The sequence below is a fragment of the Columba livia genome, chromosome 4 (genome assembly GCF_036013475.1).
Source record: "Columba livia isolate bColLiv1 breed racing homer chromosome 4, bColLiv1.pat.W.v2, whole genome shotgun sequence".
Taxonomy (NCBI): Eukaryota; Metazoa; Chordata; class Aves; order Columbiformes; family Columbidae; genus Columba; species Columba livia.
This window is the reverse complement of record NC_088605.1, coordinates 9,008,184-9,030,511: the sequence shown is the minus strand read 5'-3', so window position 1 is coordinate 9,030,511 and position 22,328 is coordinate 9,008,184. Positions and strand designations below refer to the sequence as shown.

At 38.0% G+C, this 22,328-nt stretch overlaps 1 protein-coding gene across 4 annotated transcripts in view; it reads left to right on the top strand.

The window, feature by feature from the left end:
• LETM1 (leucine zipper and EF-hand containing transmembrane protein 1) overlaps nt 1-19,504 on the top strand; it is a 28,974-nt gene extending 9,470 nt beyond the window's left edge. The window contains exons 4-14 of one of the 4 annotated variants that reach the window (XM_065060373.1): nt 1,040-1,183; nt 2,158-2,295; nt 4,939-5,142; nt 6,016-6,135; nt 6,740-6,871; nt 7,456-7,626; nt 8,244-8,396; nt 11,257-11,391; nt 12,155-12,345; nt 14,288-14,426; nt 15,572-19,504. In XM_065060373.1, coding sequence (XP_064916445.1) covers nt 1,040-1,183; nt 2,158-2,295; nt 4,939-5,142; nt 6,016-6,135; nt 6,740-6,871; nt 7,456-7,626; nt 8,244-8,396; nt 11,257-11,391; nt 12,155-12,345; nt 14,288-14,426; nt 15,572-15,721 — 1,677 coding nt within the window. In that variant the 3' untranslated portion in view covers nt 15,722-19,504. Of the gene's footprint in view, nt 1-1,039; nt 1,184-2,157; nt 2,296-4,938; nt 5,143-6,015; nt 6,136-6,739; nt 6,872-7,455; nt 7,627-8,240; nt 8,397-11,256; nt 11,392-12,154; nt 12,346-14,269; nt 14,427-15,571 lie in introns of all 4 variants that reach the window. The other 3 variants (XM_065060371.1, XM_065060372.1, XM_065060370.1) reach the window with 3 other exon arrangements.
• Nucleotides 19,505-22,328: the final 2,824 nt, after the last annotated feature.

Sequence of the window (22,328 nt, the reverse complement as noted above, 5' to 3'; positions counted from 1 at the left end):
AATGGTTGGGGTTTTGCTGGTTCTGTACGTTCTGTGATGTGCAGTCTGTACTGGTGGTTGCTGCTGTTCCTCGGGGCTGGAATGAGCGGTGGGGAGGGGATGGAGGGGAAACCATGTGTTCGCTTGTGTAACAGCATTTCCGTTGACAGTTTTTGTCAATCATAACTGTGTTTATTAATTCGTGATGCTGAATGACAGTGCAGTGGCAGTAGTGTATTGTAGTGTAGGTCAGACCTTCAGTCTCTTGATTTAGGAACTAACATTCCCAATAACTGGTTATTTGCTTTGTAAAATGAGGCAGAGTCAAGCAAGATCTGCACTCCCCAATATAAACCAAGTTATTAAGCTTCCAAGGATTACGGAAAGATTTGACTATAGACTCTACAGCCTCATAAATACATTTCTGAGTGTAGAGAAATCAGAACGACAATAATTTATTTTATGCAGTTTGAGATTTGGTAACTGATGCATTGGACTGCTTTGGAGGATTACTTCTCTAGAAAAGCATTTAAAAAAAAACATTAAAAAAAATCTACCAAGCTGGGCTCATTATCCTGGATTTAAATGTACTTTACAATTGTTATAAGGCAGAGGGGGAGGGATCTTTCATTTTATTCATGATTACTTAGTCCATAGTAGCTCATGCATGTAAGAAGTGGTGGAGCACAAGTAAAGATGAATAAAAGAAGTTAAGCAGCTTTAACGACCACGAATGACCACCTCCTGTTTTCAGGTGCTTTTAAGAGGTTTAAATGAGATACTTGTTCAATAATCCTATTGAGACACAGTGAGGCTTTTGAAGTACTTTCTATAGTGTTGAAAACTGGTGAAACTTTGGCACTCTGTAGTATATAGCAACTTGAAGAAAAAGATACTAAAAACTGACTTTGTCGTATTTTTTTTTGTGTTACTTTAAATTTAGTTTGTAGCAAATACACATATGTGAGCTTAAGGGATAATGTGGATGATCATATCAAATATTTTTGAAATAAAGAGATAAAATTCTGCTTATCAATACTTTTTTTTTTTTCCCTTCTAGTTTCTTCGAATATGTGCCGATCTTTTCCGCTTGGTCCCTTTCCTAGTTTTTCTTGTTGTCCCATTTATGGAATTTTTGCTTCCAGTAGCTCTTAAGTTGTTCCCCAATATGCTTCCCTCTACGTTTGAGACAAAGTCTAAAAAGGTAAGCAAGTCTGAATTTATAATCCAGTGATGTGTTTTGAAAAAATTAGAGCTTTCCTTGGTAAAGAAAGAAATCAGAAAACTTTTTCTTGAATATTAGGAGAATGCTTTTGTCTTCTTTATGTTGTTTTGTTGATCTCGCTGCAAACATGTAATAACAAACCACTGCCATCCTGGTTTACCTTTTTATAAGTGCAGATGCTTAGCTGTCAAGACTGTAGGCTTCTCTTGTCCTTTTGCTATCTTCATCGCCTTTTTCTGTGACACTTAAAAAGCAGAAATGAAAACTAGGAAACCTTTTTTTCTAGTTTGTATTAAAATAAGCAGACTTTGTTTTTTACATTTGTAGTCCTTACTCTTGATGCAAGGTGTTTTGAAGGTATACTTAACATTTAAAATAGCTTCTTATGCTTTGTGTTGTTTAATTTAGTTAATTTTTCTGTGCATTGCTTAGAGATTTGTAAAAAACACACTAAAAAGCCCCACATGTTCTTAATTCCAAAGCACAAAATACTTATGTTAAGTTCATGCATCATGAGCTCCCAGTCAGTCACAAATACAATCAATCATGATTTGTATACTTGGATCTAATGAAAAATTAATTTCTAATTCTGTGAAAAATTCCTCTGTGTTTGGATGAGATGTAGCATAGGATTCTGTGCTTGATACAAGAGATGGGAATTAGCCAAACCAAAGTTCATTAGTTTGTTACTAATGCGGAAGGTGCATGTTAGTTTTAGCTGCTGAGGCCACTGATGCTGCACTTCACTCTGGCGTTGCACCTCGTGCTTCATGAGGCTTTGAGCTGATCCACCTATTTTTCAGTGTGATTTGGAGACCTTTGGTAAGAGTGAATGTCCTCTTGTGATGTGTGTTACAGCAGAAGTACTCCCCATAGCTTGTTTGAGGGCCGGAGTGATACTTAGTGCACGTATTTCTGGAAATAATTTTTAAAACCAAGTATTTTTTTAACAGGAGGAAAGATTGAAGAAAGAATTGAGAGTAAAGCTGGAGTTGGCTAAATTCCTTCAGGACACAATTGAGGAGATGGCCTTGAAAAATAAAGCAGCCAAAGGAAATGTTACGAAAGATTTTTCAAAGTTCTTTCAAAAGGTAAAAATTTTAAATAATGTATTTTCTCTTCCTACCAAAAAATAGCTTGGTGTTTTGTGTGCTCTGTGGTAATCATCAGATAGCTTTCTCGTGAAATTTAATTCTGCTTATAAAACAGGTTTTAAATGCACAGTGACTATATTGTTGAAATCCTTTTGGATACTGACTAGAATGTGGTATAATCTGGTGTTTTGCTAGAATGTGAGTGCTTTGTTTGATAATTTTTTTCTGTTCACAAGCAGTTGCTGACACAGAGATTAAATGTCAGATACCTGCCTCCTCCATTGATGGCCTTTAGGTTTGACAGTTACATTTCACTAGGTTGTAGGTGAGAGTAAAGTATTCCCTGGAGAGATGAAAAAATACCTTCTTAAATCTTCTCAGGATAGGATTTATCTCAGTCCACTCACCCTTCTGATTCCTTTTAATTGTGGGCCTGTTGAATAAAGAGATGGAGCCAACAACCATCACCAGATGCTTTGTTAAAAGCACAAGTGTGGTCCCCTCCTTTGGGGAGGGTGTATATTTGCACAGAAAAAGGCACGTGAGCCTGGGGATTTCAGACCTGAACTTTACAAGTCCTGTCAACTAGTTTGAGCTTTTCCTGCTTGTCAGTGCTGAAAATGAAGTTTTAAAGGGTGGGGTAATGAGATCATGTTGGTAGTGCCACCTGTGTTCCCTCAGATAATGATATTGGCAAGTTTTACCAGTTGGTATCTGCTTGTGAAGTCCATGTACTTTGAAGCTTCTGTACAATCATCTGTTTCTGTTCTTTTTCATCTGTAGAAAATTGTAAACAGTTAAAGCAGTTAGTAGCTGCAGCCTCTGGGTGTATACCACTACCATGCTTCGTGTTTGGAACATTTCATTTTCTTCTGAAATAACTTCTACTGAGAATTTACATTTGGAGGTTAACGTCTGTGGAAATAACTGACACATCACTCCACATTTGCTGGAGGAAGTCCTGAGTTCCTCTCATGACTAAAAAGAAGTTTCGAGCCCTGTATTTCTTATGTGTGGGTGTGCTTTTTACAGCTATATATTTCTAATTTGTGCCATGGAGACACACTTATTGATCCCTTTTCACTGTAACAGATAATAAATGTTGGAGCACACACAGCAGCTTAAATGTTTCCCACCTTTTTGCTATTCTTTTATAGCTGCTTCTCAGTGAAGTATTAGATGCTGCAAGAACCATTGATTACAGGCTTAACATGTTTGCTGCAGAATTCCAGAATTTATCTGTATTTATTTATTCCAGAATTTACTTGCTTTGTAGCTAGTGAGTTACTAGAAAGTTTCAGTTTGTATTCTCAAGAGACATCTGTTTGGCTCTGCCAAAATTCAGGTTTAAACAAGGAAGAAAATACTTTCTGTGTTTTTTAAAGTTCAGTTTTTGGCTCCTGTGGTAAAGGAGCTGTTGAAGTGGAACAACCAGGCCTTTGACCTTTCTTTCTCTGAGTTGGTTTCTCTGCTACTTGAGTATCCTGGAGGTTAATGGACACAAAACCATGTTGTCTTCCAAATTTTTATCTTTTCCTGTACTCAGTAGCTGTTCACTAAAAGATTTGAGTTGGCAAGTAAAACAGGTAGGCATAATAAATCTGGCTGTATAGGTAGTATTAGGTTTTCAGGCTATACTTGATGGCCCTTAGCTTATGTTTTCTTTACAGGGCTTTAAAAAAGGTAGAGGGATTGGGAAACGTGTTTTTTTGAGTATCTGTGTACTTACTGTTTAGGCTGAAGTGACTGGGAATACTTCATTATTAAGTTCTGTAGGTTTTGGATTCAGTAACGTCACTCATAAGCACCTGAGGGTATACTTAAAATAGAAAAATCAACATTTATACAGTTGATAATGTTCTACTATGACCTGATGAGACTAGGGAATGATTTTTTTTTCTGCTTTGAACTGTTATTTCTGCTTCCAGTATTTGGATTTAAGTATCGTGAAGTGCCATTTGGCAACACATAACCTAAAAGCTTAACTTGGCATTTGTACAAACAGTTACATAGAACCTTCCCTCGAGAAGGATTCAGAGTCCCTTCCCAAATAGTGGTTTATATTTAGGAATAACTTCAACAAATGCATTTGCGTTGAGGTGCCACAGAAGAGCTGGGGAACTGGAAGCAAATTAGTATTGTAACAAATGTGGTTGTGGAGAGAATGTAGGTAAGTAGGTGTCCAAATCCTGTTTCATAAGCACACCAACATTGCAAAATTTTTTGCCATTGGACGTACTTCTCACTTTATCTTCATAGGGTGATGCTTTTAACATGCTTTTATGTTTAGTAACTATAGTAGCAGAAAGAATACTCGCCTGTGTGACTTCCGTAGCAACTACTTATTTGTGTGGATATTTTTAGATCTACTCATTAGTATACAGATGCACCTAGTTTTTGGTTTTGGTAGTTTCATCGTAAGTATATTATACAATGTCGTATCAAAACCATCAATTCTTTTTCCTGTTATAGTAAATATGGTTTTTTTATTTCTTTCAGGTCTTCCTTGTGTCCTATTTCCTATTATCAAAATTGATGCAAAGTTCTTGACAAATGAGGATAACATTTTTTATTATACAAAATAATGCCCAACCATAACATCTGCTTTGAAAAGCTTTATGTGTGTGTTTTCTCTTGCAGATCAGGGAAACTGGTGAAAGACCCAGTAATGAGGAGATCTTAAGGTTCTCTAAACTGTTTGAAGATGAGTTGACTTTGGACAATCTAACCAGGCCTCAGTTGGTGGCACTTTGTAAATTACTGGAACTTCAGTCAATTGGGACAAATAACTTTCTCCGCTTCCAGCTGACTATGAGGTTGAGAACTATAAAAGCTGATGACAAAGTGAGTCATTCTAAATAGACACTGATTCATAATATTGCCACGTAAGAGTAATGAGTGTGTGTGTATATACATATATATATGTCTTTCTAGACATCCTTCTTTTTTTTTGCCTTAATTGTCTTATTTTTTAGCTGAGAATGAAAAGGCTTGAAGAGCTTAAAATGAGAAGTGTCTCTATTTGTAAAGAAAAAGCTGAGCTTTTTTTAATCTACCATTAGTTGCAATGAAAGTAATTATGTTACAAAGAAAGGCATTTCAATGAGAGTGTAATATGTAAGGGAGCTCATAGAAATATTAACTTAGAGATTAGCATTACTGTTATGGAGCTGTTAAAACTTCAGTATGGTGTTCACTGTTCAAAAAGCAGAGGCTGTTCTGTGTTATCACAGCAGCCTCTAGTGGCCGTTGTAAAAATAGAATCATAGAATCATTTTGGTTGGAAGAGACCCTCAGGATCATCGAGTCCAACCACAACCATAACATATCTCTAGCAGTAAACCATGTCCCTAAGAACCTTGCATAAGTGCCTTTCTTTTAAACACCTCCAGGGATGGTGACTCCACCACTTCCCTGGCCACCCTGTACCAATGCCTGACAACCTTTCCCATGAGAAATTTTTTCCTAATACCCAATCTGAACCTCCCCTGGTGCAACTTGAGGCCATTTCCTCTTGTCCTGTCACTTGCTAGTTGGGAGAAGAGACCAACCTCCTCCATGCTACAACCTCCTTTCAGGTAGTTGTAGACAGCAATAAGGTCTCCCCTCAGCCTCCTTTTCTCCAGGCTAATAGCCCCAGTCTTGTGGGTGTGTATTGCTGGTGGTTCTTCAGTTTTGAGCTGTTGCATCTTAAATTTTCTTTTACTCTTGGTGCAGCTGATTGCTGAGGAAGGAGTCGATAGCCTGACTGTTAAAGAACTGCAGGCAGCTTGTCGTGCCCGAGGGATGAGAGCTCTTGGCGTGACAGAGGAGCGTCTTAAGGAACAGCTTAAGCAGGTATGTTTTTGCAAGACTGAATATGCAGACCGAACTTAAATTGCTAGCGCTGATTTTTGTTATGATTCTGAGAAGCCATTTTGTTTCTGTTCCCACTAAAGTCTCGGCTAGTTTCTCCTTAATAAGCTTTTGTCATGTGTACTACGTAAGTGTGTAGTAGCAGTGGGCTTTGCTTTTTGACTGGACCACAATGTTTTGATGATGCAAATAAGTACTTAGACTTAAACACATCCCAAGTATGTTTGTAATTTTGGCGGTTTGTCTTGTTAATTATTTGTATTACTCTGTAAAGAGCTCTTCTGCAAGTAGATCACTTCTTTGTCTTTAGGTTTTGCCTGGTTTAGAGGAAGATGCATGTGAATCAAAACACTTTTTCAAATTTTCATTGAATACTTCTTGAGATACTTCCTCAAATATTTTTTCTTATATTTCAATGTGATTTATGTAATTCTTAGCTGCTTTATAGTCTGTAGTTCCTGTGATAGGATATTGGCTTATAAGTAGTGGTAAAAAGTCATTTACTTTTTTGTGTATGCTTGACTTGACCTGTAAAACAGTAAAAAATTCAAAAGTTGAAGATTTGTTTTATGTATTGCATTTATAGTGGTTAGATCTGCACCTGAACCAGGAAATCCCGACTTCATTGCTTATTTTATCCAGAGCCATGTACCTTCCAGATACCCTTTCTCCAGCTGATCAGCTCAAAACAACACTTCAGACACTACCAGAGAGTGCTGTAAGTATTGATGTACTTAGTCTGTAACCAGCTTTCAGCATCTTCACTAAAAATCTGATTAGAGAAGTTGATGTTTTTCTGGGTTCCTTTTTTTCATTGAAAAGCTAAACCATGGATAGGTTTATTTGAGTGGCCTTGAAACACAGAAGAAGTTGGCTTGTATGTGGAGGAGTCTGAGAATAAAGCAAATAAAAGGCAATATTTCATTTAATGACAGTAGACAATAATAGCATAAGAAGACGTAAATATGCTTTTTACTTTAAAAGCAGTCTACACTTCAGGCAATATAAAGATATTAATATATGAACATTTTGATGTTGTGTGGAGAGATGAATGATCTAAGTTGGTTATTGAGATTCTTGAGAGAAAGAGAATGAAGAACCCATACAGTTTCAGCATGGAAAGTTCTTGTTTTCAAGAGAATAGCTTTTTATGAGAAATGCATCAATAGGGTAACTTGAGGAGAGTTAACTATATTTGCTAGCATACCTATACTACCTATCTCAATAAGGATATGTAAACTTCTTACATTATGTAGACACTTGTATATGCACACATATGGACTTTTTAATAATTATTTTTAGGCCAAAGAGGCTCAAGTCAAAGTGGCAGAAGTTGAAGGTGAAAAAATAGATAACAAAGCGCGGCTGGAAGCAACACTTCAGGAAGAGGAAGCCATCAGAAAAGAAAACGAAGAAAAAAAGATGTCCGAAGCTGCAGAGAAAGCCAAAGAAACCCTTCAGGTTGCAGCTGTGGTAAGTTTTGTTCTCAACTATTGAGAAATAAATGTTGGTGATGTAAAAAACAGCATGGTTTGTGTTAATGCCTTTGCTCAGGGTGTTGCCTGCAAGAAACTGGACTTTATATCCACATATGGAAGATGTGGGAGAATATTAAACCAGGGTGCAGCGTAGAAGGGTTCACTGAAACATAAAAGATTGTCTCAGTCTTGTGTACCTTTGATTTCTCTTCCCTCTTAATTAGAGTAATAAGATAAACCTTTTATTCCTCTATCAAAGGTGGGGGGTTTGTTGTTTGATTTCCCCTACCCCATACTTTAAATGTTCTTATCTTTGACTCTTTCTATTTGTCATTAACCTTATAATGTCGTTGTACAATACTTGACTGTTAAAGCTGCTGGCATGCTTTGGTGGTGAATTAAGTGTCAGGAGCTCACAGGCATAGTTCATTAAGTGCAAATGGGAATTTTAATGTGAAGCCACTCAATATGTTGCAGGTTTTTAACATAAAAATGTCAGTGTCTGCTTTGGCAACTATTTCTGTTTTGAGAAGCCATTCTTTACGTGATGCTTATACAGATAATGTTACCTTTGTTTTCATTAAAACTTCATGGTTGTTTCTTGTTTAGAAGGAGGTGGAATCAGCTGTAGATCTTGAAGCAGTTGCTCTGCAGGCTAAAAAAAGTCAGATGGCTGTGGATACTGAACGAGAACTGGCAAGGACAGATGTGGTGATGCATTCAGAGACGCTGATAGATACAGCACCAGTATTGGAAGGTATTAAGGTAATATGGATAACTGTACATTTTTCTATTTTTCAATGTGAAGATTCAAAACATCCACCTAAGAGCCATAAGTCCCCTGGTTGTCCTTCAGTTTTAACCCTCTCACCACATTCTGTCAGTTAAAACCAGCTAATTAGCAGATTGTAAATTCTTAAGCACCAATGCAGAAATTGACGTTGGCATGAAACATCTCTGAATATCTCCTATATCTGTCTATTATTGATACTAATACACCTGTTTTGGGGGGCGCTTGCCCTGCCTGTAGATTTAATGGATCTGTTCATGTTTTATCTGTGTATAGTTAACATATGAAGAGGGAGAGGGCAAGAGTAGTGTGCATTTCTTTTGAAGGGTGTAGTGGAGACCAAAGGATTAAGAAAGAAGCTGGGTTTGGACTAGACTGTACTAGATTTGTATTGACTTCCTCTTCTAACCTAATACAGGCAGTGTGTATATGCTTGTCGTGGTTTAACCTGAGCTAGCAATACAACCATGATAGCTGCTTGCTCACCCCCTCCCTGACCCCCCTAACAGGGGAGAGAATCAAAAGGGAAGGTAGAAACTTGGTTTAAGATAAACACAGTTTAATAAAGTAGCAAAGCACTGACATGCTACTAGTAAATATACGTATAATAGAAATAAAAGATACTCAAGGCAATTCCTTACGAACACAGTGAGCAGCCAGTTCTAGGAAACATCCTGGTCCCAACAGCTGGTCCCAAAGAGAGAGGAGAGAGGGAAAAGGCAGAAAAGCACAGAGGCCTCTGCAAAACGGCAAAAGGCTGGGCTAAGCTTCCCGACCAAAACTCCCCAGCTACCTTGAGAGAGAAGAACCAGAGAGATTGGTAGACCCCAAAACCAGAAGGCCCCACTCTTAAATAATTAGCATGACGATGATGGGACGAAATACTCTCATTGATCAGTCTGGATGTTAGTCAAGCTCTGCCTCATCTCCGCCTCCCCTTCCTCAACACCTGTGAACAGAGTGCTCAGAGTGTCCTTGGCTTTCAGACCAGAGCAATTAAAAACATCAGTTCTGTGCTGGGATGTTATCTGCTTGTTCTTAAACTAAGTCCAAATAATGAGCATGCTAGCTATGAAAAAAAAAGGATTCTAACTGCATGAAGAAAAATAACCCATTTTCAGTCAAGCCAGCACAACGCTATAAAACCTTTTAATGTACTCTTTCAGTCTTTACTTAGTATGATGTTGAACATAATTTATACAACCATTAAAGCAACAGGTTGATTTTGAAGATTAGCATGCCTTGTTGTGACCAGAGCGTGCTTTGTTGCAGTCAGAACATTCTGGTTTTAACAGTTTGCTACCTGACTGGCCTGTAGCTCCCCAGGTTCTCCTCCTTGCCCTTATCAAAGGTATGAGTAGCATCTGCTTTCTTCCAGTCCTCAGAAATCTTCACTTATGACTATGGCCTTTCAAAGGTAATCAAGAGTGGCCTCTCAAGGACATAAAACAACTCCCTCAGCACTTGTGGTTGTATCACATTAAATCTCACGAACTTGTGTATGCTTCGTTTATTTAAGTGTTCTGTAACGTGATCTTGCTCCACTGGCAGTAGATCTTCCTTGATCCAGACTTCCCCACTGGTCTCAGAGACCTGGGATTCCCAAAGGCCAGTCTTACCCGTAACAGCTGAAGAAGGCATTGACTACATCTGCCTTTTCTGTGTCCTTTTGCACCAGGTTCCTCATCCCATTCAGCAGCAAGCCCACATTTTCTCTTGTCTTCCTTTTGTTCCTGATGTACTTGTAGAAGCCGTTCTTCTTGCCCTTCTTATTCTTCACCAGATTTAACTCCACGTGGGCTTTTGCTTTCCTGAACCTACGCCTACAGGCTCGGACAGTGTCTCTGTATTCCTTTTTCCTTGCTTCATCCTCTTTTATGCCTTTTCATGTTTCAGGTGTGCCTTGAGTTTTACTTGTAGTTGAGCACTTTATTCTCTGTAAGTTTGGTGTCAGAATTGTTCTAAGTCCTAGTGCTACTTTGCAACCAAACGACATTAATTTAAAATGGATGTGAGGTTGAGGCCTAGATGCTAATCAGTTTTGGAGTTGATGAGGGGGCTGAATGCCCAGTTTGTGAAGTGTTCTGCCATTTCTTGGAAGCATATTGTCATTCTGCACTGTGTTTGGGGCGTCCTTGTTTGCACCTATCTTTCTACACTCTACTTATGTGGCCGTACAGAGTTTAGCTATTCAAAATAACAGCTGTTGTCTGGGTAAGATTAATATGCTAACTGTAGCTATATTATGTGGTTTTAGCATTTTTAATGAAACGTCTTAAAGTCTTACTTTTCAAGTATTCAGTTGGGGGTTAGATTTTCATTCTCAGCTCTTTGAGAGACAAGTGTACCTCACAAACTATGGATGTTCATTCTCATTCTTAGAAAGGTTGTGGAAGATAACTTTGTTCCAGCTCAACTTCCTGAACTTTGCTCTGCAAAATGTTTTGTGTAATGTATCTTTCCTATACGTAATGAATTGTTTCTCCGTTGTTTGGATTTTTCACCTGGCAAAGGAGGAAGTAAAACGTTCTTAAATGAGACAATTAGGTAGAATTTCAGATAACCAAAACCAACAGAATGAATCAGTAGCTGAACTTATAACTGATGCATTTAAAAATTATGTACCATCGCAAACTTATTGCCTTGGCATTTAAGATCTTGACATTAGTCTTAAAATGCACATTTCTACATCACCCTCAAAATGCCAGTTTGTACAGTATTGACTCCAAAAATGGAAAAAGAGTCTTGAGTCTGTCTCTTTTGGTAAAGACCTGAAATCTTTGAGGAAAATCACAAATGTGTCTCTCACTAATTTGTATATATTTTCTGTTACAGGGTGAGGAAATCACTAAGGAGGAGATTCACGTGCTGAGTGATGCTTGCACCAAGCTGCAGGAACAGAAAAAATCGCTCACAAAGGAAAAGGAGGAACTTGAGGAACTGAAGGGCGATGTACAGGAGTATAATGAGGTACTGAATAGGGCATGGATTTTTTTTTATTGTTATTTCTGGTTGTTTTTAGTTTTTGTGTAAATGATCCGCAAAGTTAAAGATTGTCTTACTTGGATGACTGTTAGCGTGTAGTTCAGGGGTGTCAAACTCATATTCACCAGGGCCCACATCAGCCTTGCAGTTGCCTTCCAAGGGCTGAATGTATTTTTAGGACTGTATAAATGTAACTACTCCTGCATTTATACAGTCCTAAAATTATATTTGACCCTTGGAAGGCAAATGCGAGGCTGATGTAGCCCGTGGTCAAAATGAGCTTAACACACCTCCTGTAGCTGGTTAGCTGAGTGAATGAGCTTTGTACTGTTTTATGGCACAATGCATTTAAAATGTATTTGAAAACTGCTTAAAATCATTGGAGTAGTTCCCACCAGATGAGAATCCTCTTCCTGCTCATATTCCCAGGGTGACTAGACTAACAGGTGCTAAGTGCTGCATGCTGCAGTTCTTTCTTCTCAAATGTAGATGTCAGTATTACAGGTATTTCAAGTAAAGTTAATCTTATCCAATCTTCTGGAAGATGTGGAAAATAACATTTAAGAGGTTCACGAAAAGGGCTATAATGTTAGAATTTATTGTTCTTATTCCAGTTTGGCTTTATATGTCTATACATTTACATTTCATTTACAAATGGTGCATGTCTTGAAATGCTAGTCTAAGTCAGTAGTGTCCATTGTGAAGAACTGACACCAACAAAAGCTTTTCTCTTGACCATTTCTTATAGGATTTGCAAGAGATAAAAGAGCTCTCTAAAACTGGCCAGGAAGAGGTGGTGGAAGAGTCAAAGGCAAGCAAGCGATTGACCAAGAGGGTGAACCGAATGATTGGTCAGATAGACAAGATTATTAATGAATTAGAAACAAGTCAGAAGACAGTGGATGTAAAGCTGGACAGTGGCGAAAGTCTTCCTGCTGGGTAAGTGACTTGAGAGCACTGAATGTGCTTCTGATCATTTTCAGTCTTGTTTTTGCCTGATGTGTGATTACAAAAAAAATTTAGCAAAGAATTGTTTAAAATATTAAGATAATTTAATTTAATTTAAGAATAAAATTAACAAAATGTGCTGTAGATTTTCTCTCTTCCAAGGTATGTTAAATGAGGAGGGGGAAAAGGCAGATTTAATTCTGCAGATTCTAGTCCTGAGGGAGTTCTGAAAGTCAGCGTGTCAGTTAGTATCTTACAATCTTGCTCGTGACTGTAGCACTAAAGGTGATGGAAGTGAAATCGTGCCTTCAGTCATGCTCCTCATGTGGTAGGTTTGCCCTGTGTCATTGATTGAAAAGATGCGCAGCCCCATGCTAAGCACGTTCATATTTGTTGTTCATTGGTAGTGAAGATGTCAGTGAGGAAAAAAAGTGCAATAAAGTCTATTCTATTTCTGGAGAGAAATGGAAGAACAGATCTAATGGAAGTAAGGAGATAATTTTGCGTGGTCTTTTTCCAAAAACTTGCTTCGTTTCAACTTTTTCACACATAGAGATTTCCAAAGAAAGATCATTCTTGATAGTTTCATTGCAAAATTAATTTATCAGCATTTCTCCAGGTCTTAATGTTACTGGAGAATCTTTCAGGCAATAATATGTTGCATAGTACAGGCAACAATGTGGCTGTAATTCTCACAATTTGTGGTCACGAATGCGGTATTAATCTAGTTTATGCTTGCACCATTTAGTGTGATTCATTAAGGGATCTTCCCAGCTCCCATAGAGAATAACCTCAATGGAAATAAGGATTCTGCTTTTGTTGCTTCCAGACTTTGTTTTTTTCCAGTCTCCAGGGCAAACGGGCATTTGTTTGAGATTTTATGTAATAAGATTAAGGCAGCCATGTGAGTGGTGTTGTGGAGAAGTTGTTGATTAAAACCACCCAAATTTATAAAATACAAATACAGTATGGAATCTGCTTGTACCAATTGTAATTCAAGTTATGTAATGGATGGTGTTGTGGATAATGTTGTGGATGACTGAAAATCATTAGTTTAAATATTGCTTAATTGTCAAAGGCTTGCTTTTTAACTTGGAAGTTGATGCAGTCATTACCAAGCATCAAGAGTCATAGAAATGACACAAGTCCAGGACATTTAGTGACAGCTTGAGAAATGCTCCTGGAATAAAAACCAGTCTGTGCCCACAAGTTAGGGACAGGTATGGAGCTGGGACTATACTGGTAAAGCCCTTCTGTTTAGTATTTATTGGGTTCACTGTCTCCTACATTTCAGCCTGACCTGTGCTGGAAGGTGGTTCTTCAAACTAACACAACCATCTAGGCAAGCAGAGGCTTTAGGCTGCAAAGACAGGCAACTTTAGCTTTGTGAGATCAGTAACCAGAGAGTTGAAACACCTGAAATTCACTGGTCATGATGTCAAGTTCAGTCATTTCTTCTACAAGGTTTATTCCTTGGTATGGGCGAATAAAGCCTATTTTAATGAAACAGCTAAATTGCTAAAGTGATTAGTTCTCAGCTTTTGTTTTCCTGTGACTTTTATCAAGTTTGCATGGGCCAGCCTCTGTAAATCTAAAAGGATGGCAAGTGCATGGCTTTGCAGTTTTGGTAGTTGGGGGGGACACAGAAACTGTGCTAAACTTTAATTCGAATGCTACAGCATGCCTGTATTTGTGCAATAAAGCACATGGAAACAAAAAATGTGAGATTTGATGGTAAGATAAGGATTAATTTAAAATCTATTTACTGCTCAGTAACTCGTTTTTGCTTTTTTGCATTGGGTTTAAGATTATAAATTACTAATTAATGCTTTTACAAATGACCTGCAGTGTAGTGACTTTCAGTACTGCTTTTTGTCAACTTTACTCCTTTGGAGTAACTGCTTGCCATGTACAGATTGTGCTTCCTCTTCAGGGAGAATCTCATCAGTATCGCTGAGCTAATTAATGCGATGAAACAAATTCAGAAGATTCCAGAGGAGAAGCTAATTAGGATTGCAGAGGCACTAGATGAAAACAAGGATGGCAAAATCGATATAGATAATGTTGTTAAGGTAAGTTTGTGGACTGTTGTACCTGTTTTGACTTATATTCGTATTACTGTCTTTGGCAAGAGTCTTCACTTGACTTTAGAAGAACTATTTTAGAGATGCCGCTACTCAGCCAAAGTCTTGACGTAATGTTTATAGATACACTTGATGTCAACACAAGATAATGCCTTTTCTTACCTCCTTGTATACCTTAAATATTTCCTTGAGACCTTTATTTCCTACCTGAAAGACATCAGCCCATCAGGTGTTCTTTAGGTCCATTGCAAATGACTTGTATTCTTTGCCTGCTTTGTACTGTTGTCTTATTTTGCAGAATATTCTCAGGTTTTATCTGCATTTCCGCTTCATTTTCTTATTTCCCTTTTATTCAATAAATTTAGAAATATCCTGAAACTTCTTTGCAAATAATTTTCCTGCTCAATGCAGAAATATTGCTTGAAGTGAGGACACTGTGGCCAGCTAGAAAATACAGGATCAGCCTTTTGAAACACAGCTTGTCTGTACTGAAGTTGTCCCAGTGGCCGTTATCTTCCTTGTTGCTCTGAATAACCGTTGTACATTTAGCAACACAGGTTAAATGTATTTGTCAGTTGTGCATATAATGCAGAGTAATTCTAGGAACTTGAGGAGGTGTGCCAAGAACACCTTTGTACAAAAAGCTATATAAAGGAATTTAGAAGTGCCTGCTAAATGACTCTCTTTGTTTTACATTCTGAAAAGCTTACCTCCTCCTGCTTTTAAGTTTTATTTTTGATGCCTACTTAGTATAATGGGTCTTTTTAATAAAATTGAGCTTATAAAATAAGTATTGTCTTAAATACTGTTTCAGCAGATACTGAATCTGAGCTTTCCATTGGAACAGATAGAATAAGTGCCTCTGTTTTACTAATGCTTTAAAATGTGATGCTGTGTGCTGAGGTCAAAAGTTCTACATAATTTGCTTTTAATTTGACTTTTTTTTATACTCCTGATACGTTCGAGGCATTGGTTGTGGTGTGAATTTGTGTTTTCATGTAGGAAAAAATACTGGTTTTCTTGACCATGAGAGATTTGATTACTTTTTTTGTCATAGCAAAATTTATGGTACGAAAATGCCTCTATTCTGTAAAAATTAAATGCTCTCTCAATTTAATTTTATGTTCACATAGGTAGTAGAATTGATTGACAAAGAAGATATTGATATTGGCACCAGTCAGGTTGCTGAGATTATGGCACTGCTTCAAAAAGAAGAAAAACTGGAAGAAAAAACAAAAGCAAAGGAGAAGCACGATAAAGAAGCTGCAGAAGCAAAGAATTAAGCTTCAGAATCTGAAGCTAATCCCAATTGTAACCAAAACCTTGTATATCTTTCTGTGTCTAATGGCTACATATTACTTGAGCTTTTGTGATTATGGGAAGTGTTTTGAGCTGATTGTAGTAATAAATAGTAGGTTTGTTTTCTGACATATGGAATGAAATTTCCATTCATCTAAGAAATGATTTACTCTCATTCCATACAGATGAAAACAAAAGATGCTTCCTTAGCAGTGCTCCTGCCCACAAAATCATGTATTTGCACTCATTATTGTGGTACAGTGATCCATTAAACTTGCAAGTTTGCTGTATAAATTAAGCGTATCTATCATGGAAAAATGTTTCTCATTTACTTCTTTTCATCATTACATGGGGCCCAACCTTGTTCTGCTTCTGTCTTTTAGCTTTTTCAGAATTTGATACAAACTTTCCCTTCTGCCACAACGTTACATTTTTTGGAACCTGTTGGTGAAGATTCTGTGGCTTCAATAGTAGCTGTTTAGATTGAATTTTATTTAAGTTAAATATCACTAAGCTGTTGCCTCACTGACAGAGAATGTGACATTCTAATCACTCTCATGAATTTGTGATTATTTTTTTTCTGTTGAAGGGAAAATCAGATTAATTTTTCCCTAGAATGGAAACTTCCCATGAAGTTTGCTTCTTATGGGTGCCTTAAATTTCTTAAGACTAGGGAATAGAGGATGTCACTTCTACGCAAAATTCCATGAATTACTAAAGCATTGGAGTCACAGGAGCCTTTTAAATAGTTTCAGAACACAATCCGTCACACAGTAAAGTGAGATAAAGTGTTTGTCTAAATAGCAAAATGAAAATTATCATAAGGGGAAAATGTCAGTTGTGATCTTTTTGCATATATTTCTAAAAACTACGGTTATCTTTGCACGTTTGTCATTTTTCATCTGGTAATTACTTAAACCATAACTAGTTCTGTTGCCTCTCAGTTTTCATCTCAGGTATAAGATCACTAACCAGGTATAGGCAAAGTACATAAAACTTTCATCTCATGGCCTTGCTTATTGTGCAGTCAACAAGTCCTGTCTGCTGTTGCCGGTGCTTTGATTACATCATTGGCTTTCTAATTAATTGATTATAATTAGTGTCTTTAACTGTGTGATTCAATACTGACAGTAGGTCAAGCTTTACTCCTTAACATCTGCCCTTAGTAGTACATTTTTATGTTTAAAAACTAAAATACCAACTCTGGGCTGTTCCATAATTCCTGGTAGCCTAAATTTTCCACTCTTTCTTAAAACTGGTTATGAGATACACATAGTGTGACTTGAACCAGCAGGGTTGTGGTTTGGTTATTTTCTTTGTATTTTGGACCCAGTATTATAAAATATAAGAACATCCTTGATTTTTTGTACTCTATAGAGACCACATCTTAGAAGGGCGCTGTACACAGTCACATTGAGGTGGGCAGTTAGTACTTAATGCTCTTAGTCGTAGTTGCATATTTTTGTAGAAAATGTTGGCTCCCAAGCGTATTTCAGCATAATTCCATGTTCACTATTTATCTAGATTGGCTAAATTATTTGTAAAAACTCCTTTGAAGTTAGTGGAACAAAAAAGGTTTTGAGAGTCTCCTGGCTTGCATGATGGACCATTGTATTTAGTTGTTTCCAAAACGAGATAGACAGTAACATGTACAGTACGATTAATTCTAGAAAAAGGGTCAGTGTTCAGTTCAACTCTAGAGTTTGTATTCTGTACAGTTTGCAAAGAAATCTGCTTACAGCAGGGTTCTCCTGGGAATTACTCGCATTGTATCTGAAGTGTAAAACTGCTGTGACAAAGCTGAAATTTCACATCTGTACGATCTCCGCAGTTCATGTGCCCCTGAACGTGGGGGCTGCTCTCTCGTAAATTGAGAACAACTCGGGGATTTCAGCATGAAAATCAGTTTGTAGCGTTTGAAGACAGGACTTCACTCGGTGCTTTTTTAAGCCAAAACTTATCTTAGATGAAAATGCAAGAGTAAAACTAATTTCACAACAATACAACGTAAAGACTAATATTACATCGTATAATTTCCGATTGGAATTGATGGACTTCGAAGTGCGCTAAATTTTGCAGTTGCGTATCTTCAGTTTGAAAAACAATGTATAACAATGTTACTTGACATTCCTGAACCATGATAAAGATACTCTAAAATTATCTGCTACCCTTCATGCAATATCAAAAACCTAAGAATTGTGTGCACTTGAGTGCATGCATGTTTAAAACAGGGAAGTAGCAGAAAAAGCTGGCTTTGAAGATTTATTGATTAAAGTTTTACAGAGCTTTAACTGTCCTTACAGTAAATTATTTGATTGTATTATCTGGGAGTTTAAGACACTTCGCTTCTGTTCTTTTTATGTGTTTACTGTTCACTTAAATTTCCTGTGGATTAAATAAGAAGGGAGCCAAAAACAGCTGATTATTTTTTTAATGAAGAATGTCCTGTATAAAATAACTGTGATACATTTATTGAACATTTTTAGCTTTTGGACCTGTTTGCAATTTGGAACAGGTTCCATAAACTACATTTAAACGTCAGTCACAAATGTCTGTTTTCTCCTGTTACCCAAAGCATTTAAAGGACATTCGCATCAACCGTAGCGAAGCGTTTTTGCAGGAAATAATCTTCCTTCTGATGCTGAAAATAGGCAAACCTGTGACAGCCGGACTTGAACACATGTTCTGCAAGCTTAGAAAGGTGAGGAAATCCTGGGTGATTCCCATTGACCCGGTTTTAACCTTCCCCAGCAGCGACACAGAAACTCCAGCACACCCCGTGGCTTCAGGAGTGCCCTCAGTTCATGAGCTTCCTTGTCTTTCGTGTTGACCAAAAAAACCAGAAGCTGCAGTACTTTCAGAGGAAGGATGACTTCCGAGTGTACAGTAACCAGTCAAGAACTTTTTCCTGAATTAATATTTAATTGGGAGATGTAAATATTTGTTTAAATAATTCAAGGAGGTGTGAGATTTCAGAGACCTTGTGACTTACACAGGCAAAGCCTCTAAGCTCAGAGTTAGGTGATGGGTAAGACTGTTGTTGGAGTTCAGACTCAAGTAAGATCAAATTTTGATTATAAGCTTTTTGGGGGAAAATGTAAAGCATATTAAAAGCTTTTTTTAAAGAAAAATAAATTCAGCAACAGGGACAAGGAGTAGACTGTCATTTCCTTTTCCCCTTCAAGCAGGTTACAAGACTTATTTTATTGAAAAATTTGATTCCATTTCATGTTAGCTCAAAAGATGCTTTGTACTGAGATTTTCATCACTGGCTGCATGCTGCGAGACTAAATCTGCCTGCAAGTTAAGTACCAGAAAGTTAATTTATGGGTAGTTGGTCTGCATGCAGGTAGAGAAGGTTCTCTTGGCAGGACGGCACCTTGCACTAACGTCGGCTTTGTCTGGGGGAGAAGTTACATCTTTTATACAACTCCAAAATACTTCTTGTAACTTTATATCTACACACCTTGCTAATCACTTAAACTTTAGCTACTTCAGCATGTATTTAAATACTTTTAAATTGTTTATATTGAAATATTTGGTGTATTTAATTAAAATAATAATCCCATATTCTGTTATTTGTATGTAATCCAAGTTTTGCTTTTCAGCTGAAGAATTTCAGCCCGTGTTATAAGTTTAAGTTGAAAATTATTTGTGCTCTGAGCATACTGGTCCTGTGTTTGATATAATGCTATATAAAATTTTTAAGTTAATTAGAGCTTGTGTCCTTTGTTTAGTTGTAATAAATGTGTCATTTTGAAACCTAATCTCTCCATTTTTCTGTTGCTGTTGATTATTTAGTGTTAATTTAATGTTGTTTGGGTGAGATGCCAGTCAGAGCTGGACAGTGATGAGCCGAGTGTTATAACTTAAGTGTTTGGGGTAGAAGAGGGCAAGTGAAGGACAGATCTTTAAACCGGGTGAGTTATGTGGGATTTGGGGGCTTTTAATTCTTGCAAAAATTCTCTTCAACACATGTGGGACAGCTTGCCTGGTGTAGTGAATTGTGCTAAACTATTGTAACTATTAGGCGTGAACATGGGGAGCAGTGTACTCCTAATGTAAGGAATTAAGGGAAAGGTTTAGATCTATTCCAAATGGAAATGTCTCCCTAGAAAGGATCCGTGTTTGCTCTTTGTCCAAGTTAGGGGAGAAAACACAACTGTAATGGTTCTGGAGATTAATTATTTTATGCCATGCTGTGCCTTTCACCCTTGGTTTTGCAAAATTATATGTATTACTCTGTAATCCTAATATTCTTCACAAAGTTTATCTGAGCATACAGCAGACTTTTAAGCCTTGGTCATACCAAATAATACACTTTTTCAATTAAATGATTCCTCATTACCTCTCTTCCTGAAGCTTTGGCCAGCAAGGTGTCCCCTGCATATCTGGTCCCTTGGAAATGACCCAACTATCTCAAAAGGAATTTGAATTGCTGCTGCTTCGGAAGCTTCAGCTCTCCCCTTGGCCCAGCTGTGGTCGGCACTTCCAGAAATGCAGAGCAAGGATGATCCAGGCCCAAAAGAGGTGGAGGTCCCGTCGCACAGGTCCGTGCTGACAGAATTACTCTCCTGGCCGCTTTCAAACAGGATTTGGGCATGTGCGAACGTTGCATCTGCTTTCTAATGTCAAAGCATTTCAACAGGTGCCTGGAAACAACCTGCTGCCTCGAGATGCTTTTAAAATAGCTTAATAGATAAGGTAGTTTGGGTTGCAGCTTTTTCCATTTTTTTGCTTAAAGCCAAGTATCAAATAAGTGGCTTTAAAAGTAGCAGGACTTGTTCCTTTTAAGGTTTTGCTTTAAAAAAATCCTTTAAAGACAGACTTATCTAGGGTGAATAGGACTGTTGTGCAACAGTGTGGTAAAACAGACTAGCAGAAAAATCGTGGCTGTGGGTTTGTAAATTAAATGTGGATGTTGGCAAATGTGCTTGATCATAGTTATCTATGTCCTGAAGGCTCAAGGGAGGGGTTGATCTGGATCCAGTGTTCTCTTCACTGAGATATTGGCTGCATCACACAAATTACACTATTTTCTTTATGACACATTTAGAACAATTATCATAGAATTGTAGAATAGTTTGGGTTGGAAGCTTCTTTTCCATCAGGCTGGTAATACAGGTGCACAGAAACTTCTGACGATCCTAAAAGTATTGATATAGGAGTTGTGCTGCAAGCAATTTTGGTGAAATGTCATTTAAAAGGTGAGTATGTGCACGTAGTGGTGGGGGAGCAATGGATCATCTTATGGTTGTTGTGTTGATCTGAGGCTCTGGGAATCTGTGTTGGGTTGATGTCTATTCTTTCAATAACACATTGCTTGGCTCTTGTGACACGAGCCACAAAACCTTCTTGAGAGTGACTGGGCAGACAAGATTTCCAGAGCGGAGTAACGGTGTTTTGTAGTGACAAGGCTTTTAAATACTGAACGCAGAGAGTGACAGATCATATCAAACAGCTTCCCTGGCTAAGGAATCTCATTTTCTCACTGCTCCTATACTGAAAAGTATTTCTGGTGTTTTCCTGAATTATTCCTCAACTCTGATGTGAATAGGAGGATGTTTGTAGCGTGTTTCTAATCCCCCATACTCTGTGCTCACTTCCATTTTTGTGTATTATTGGACATAAATCTTTCTCAGTAGTCAAATACCCTTCACAGGTCAAAATTCTTCGGGGGCTCATTAGCATGTAAAATTTTACCCTTGCCAAGCCTTCTGTGGTTTTCAAACATCAGTTTCTCTCATCTAACTGGCGTTAAAGGATTTCTGCTATGCAAGAGATGGATCTAATTCAGATTTGCCTCTTTCCGTCTAGTATTTCTCTTTATGTACATTGGCAGAGCAGCCCCCTTCATGAATGGCCTGATTTATGTCTCGGGGAATGCTGCAGTTCGGGATGTCGGGTCTCCCGTGCGTGTTGGGAGCGGCTGCGAATGCTCCCTCCCCCTCCTTTTGTCTCAGCTCCAGCCCAAGAGCCATACAAGTTCCTGCCTAGGATTTTCTGACCATGTTTTCACATCCTTGGTTAAGCAAGGTCTTCAGATACCATCTGAGGGAAAGCTGCTGTGAGGAGCTAAAGGGCAACTGGGAATGAGAAACAAATAATAATGATAACAACAACAAGAAGAGAAGGAGAAGAAAAGGAGAAGGGGAGCAGAGGAGGAGAAGGAGAAGAGAAGGAGAAGAGGAGCAAAAGAGAAGAAGAGAAGGAGAAGAGGAGCAGAAGAGGAGCAGAGGAGAAGGAGAAGAGGAGCAGAAGAGGAGCAGAAGAGGAGCAGAAGAGGAGCAGAAGAGGAGCAGAAGAGGAGCAGAAGAGGAGCAGAAGAGAAGGAGAAGAGGGAGGAGCAGGGGAGGAGCAGAAGAGGAGGAGAAGAGGAGGAGAAGGAGAAGAGGAGGTGAAGAGAAGAAGAAGACCTAAGAGTCTTGCTAAATTAAGATGGGAATAATCAACCTGTTGTGCAGAAACCCTGGGGAACCTGCAGCCTACTCCCAGCTTGTAAAGAGAAGATTCTTATTTCCCCAGAATTAATCTGATAACATATCCCAAAGTAATGAGCAAATCAGCAGGTTTTTCTTCTCCATCCTTCCT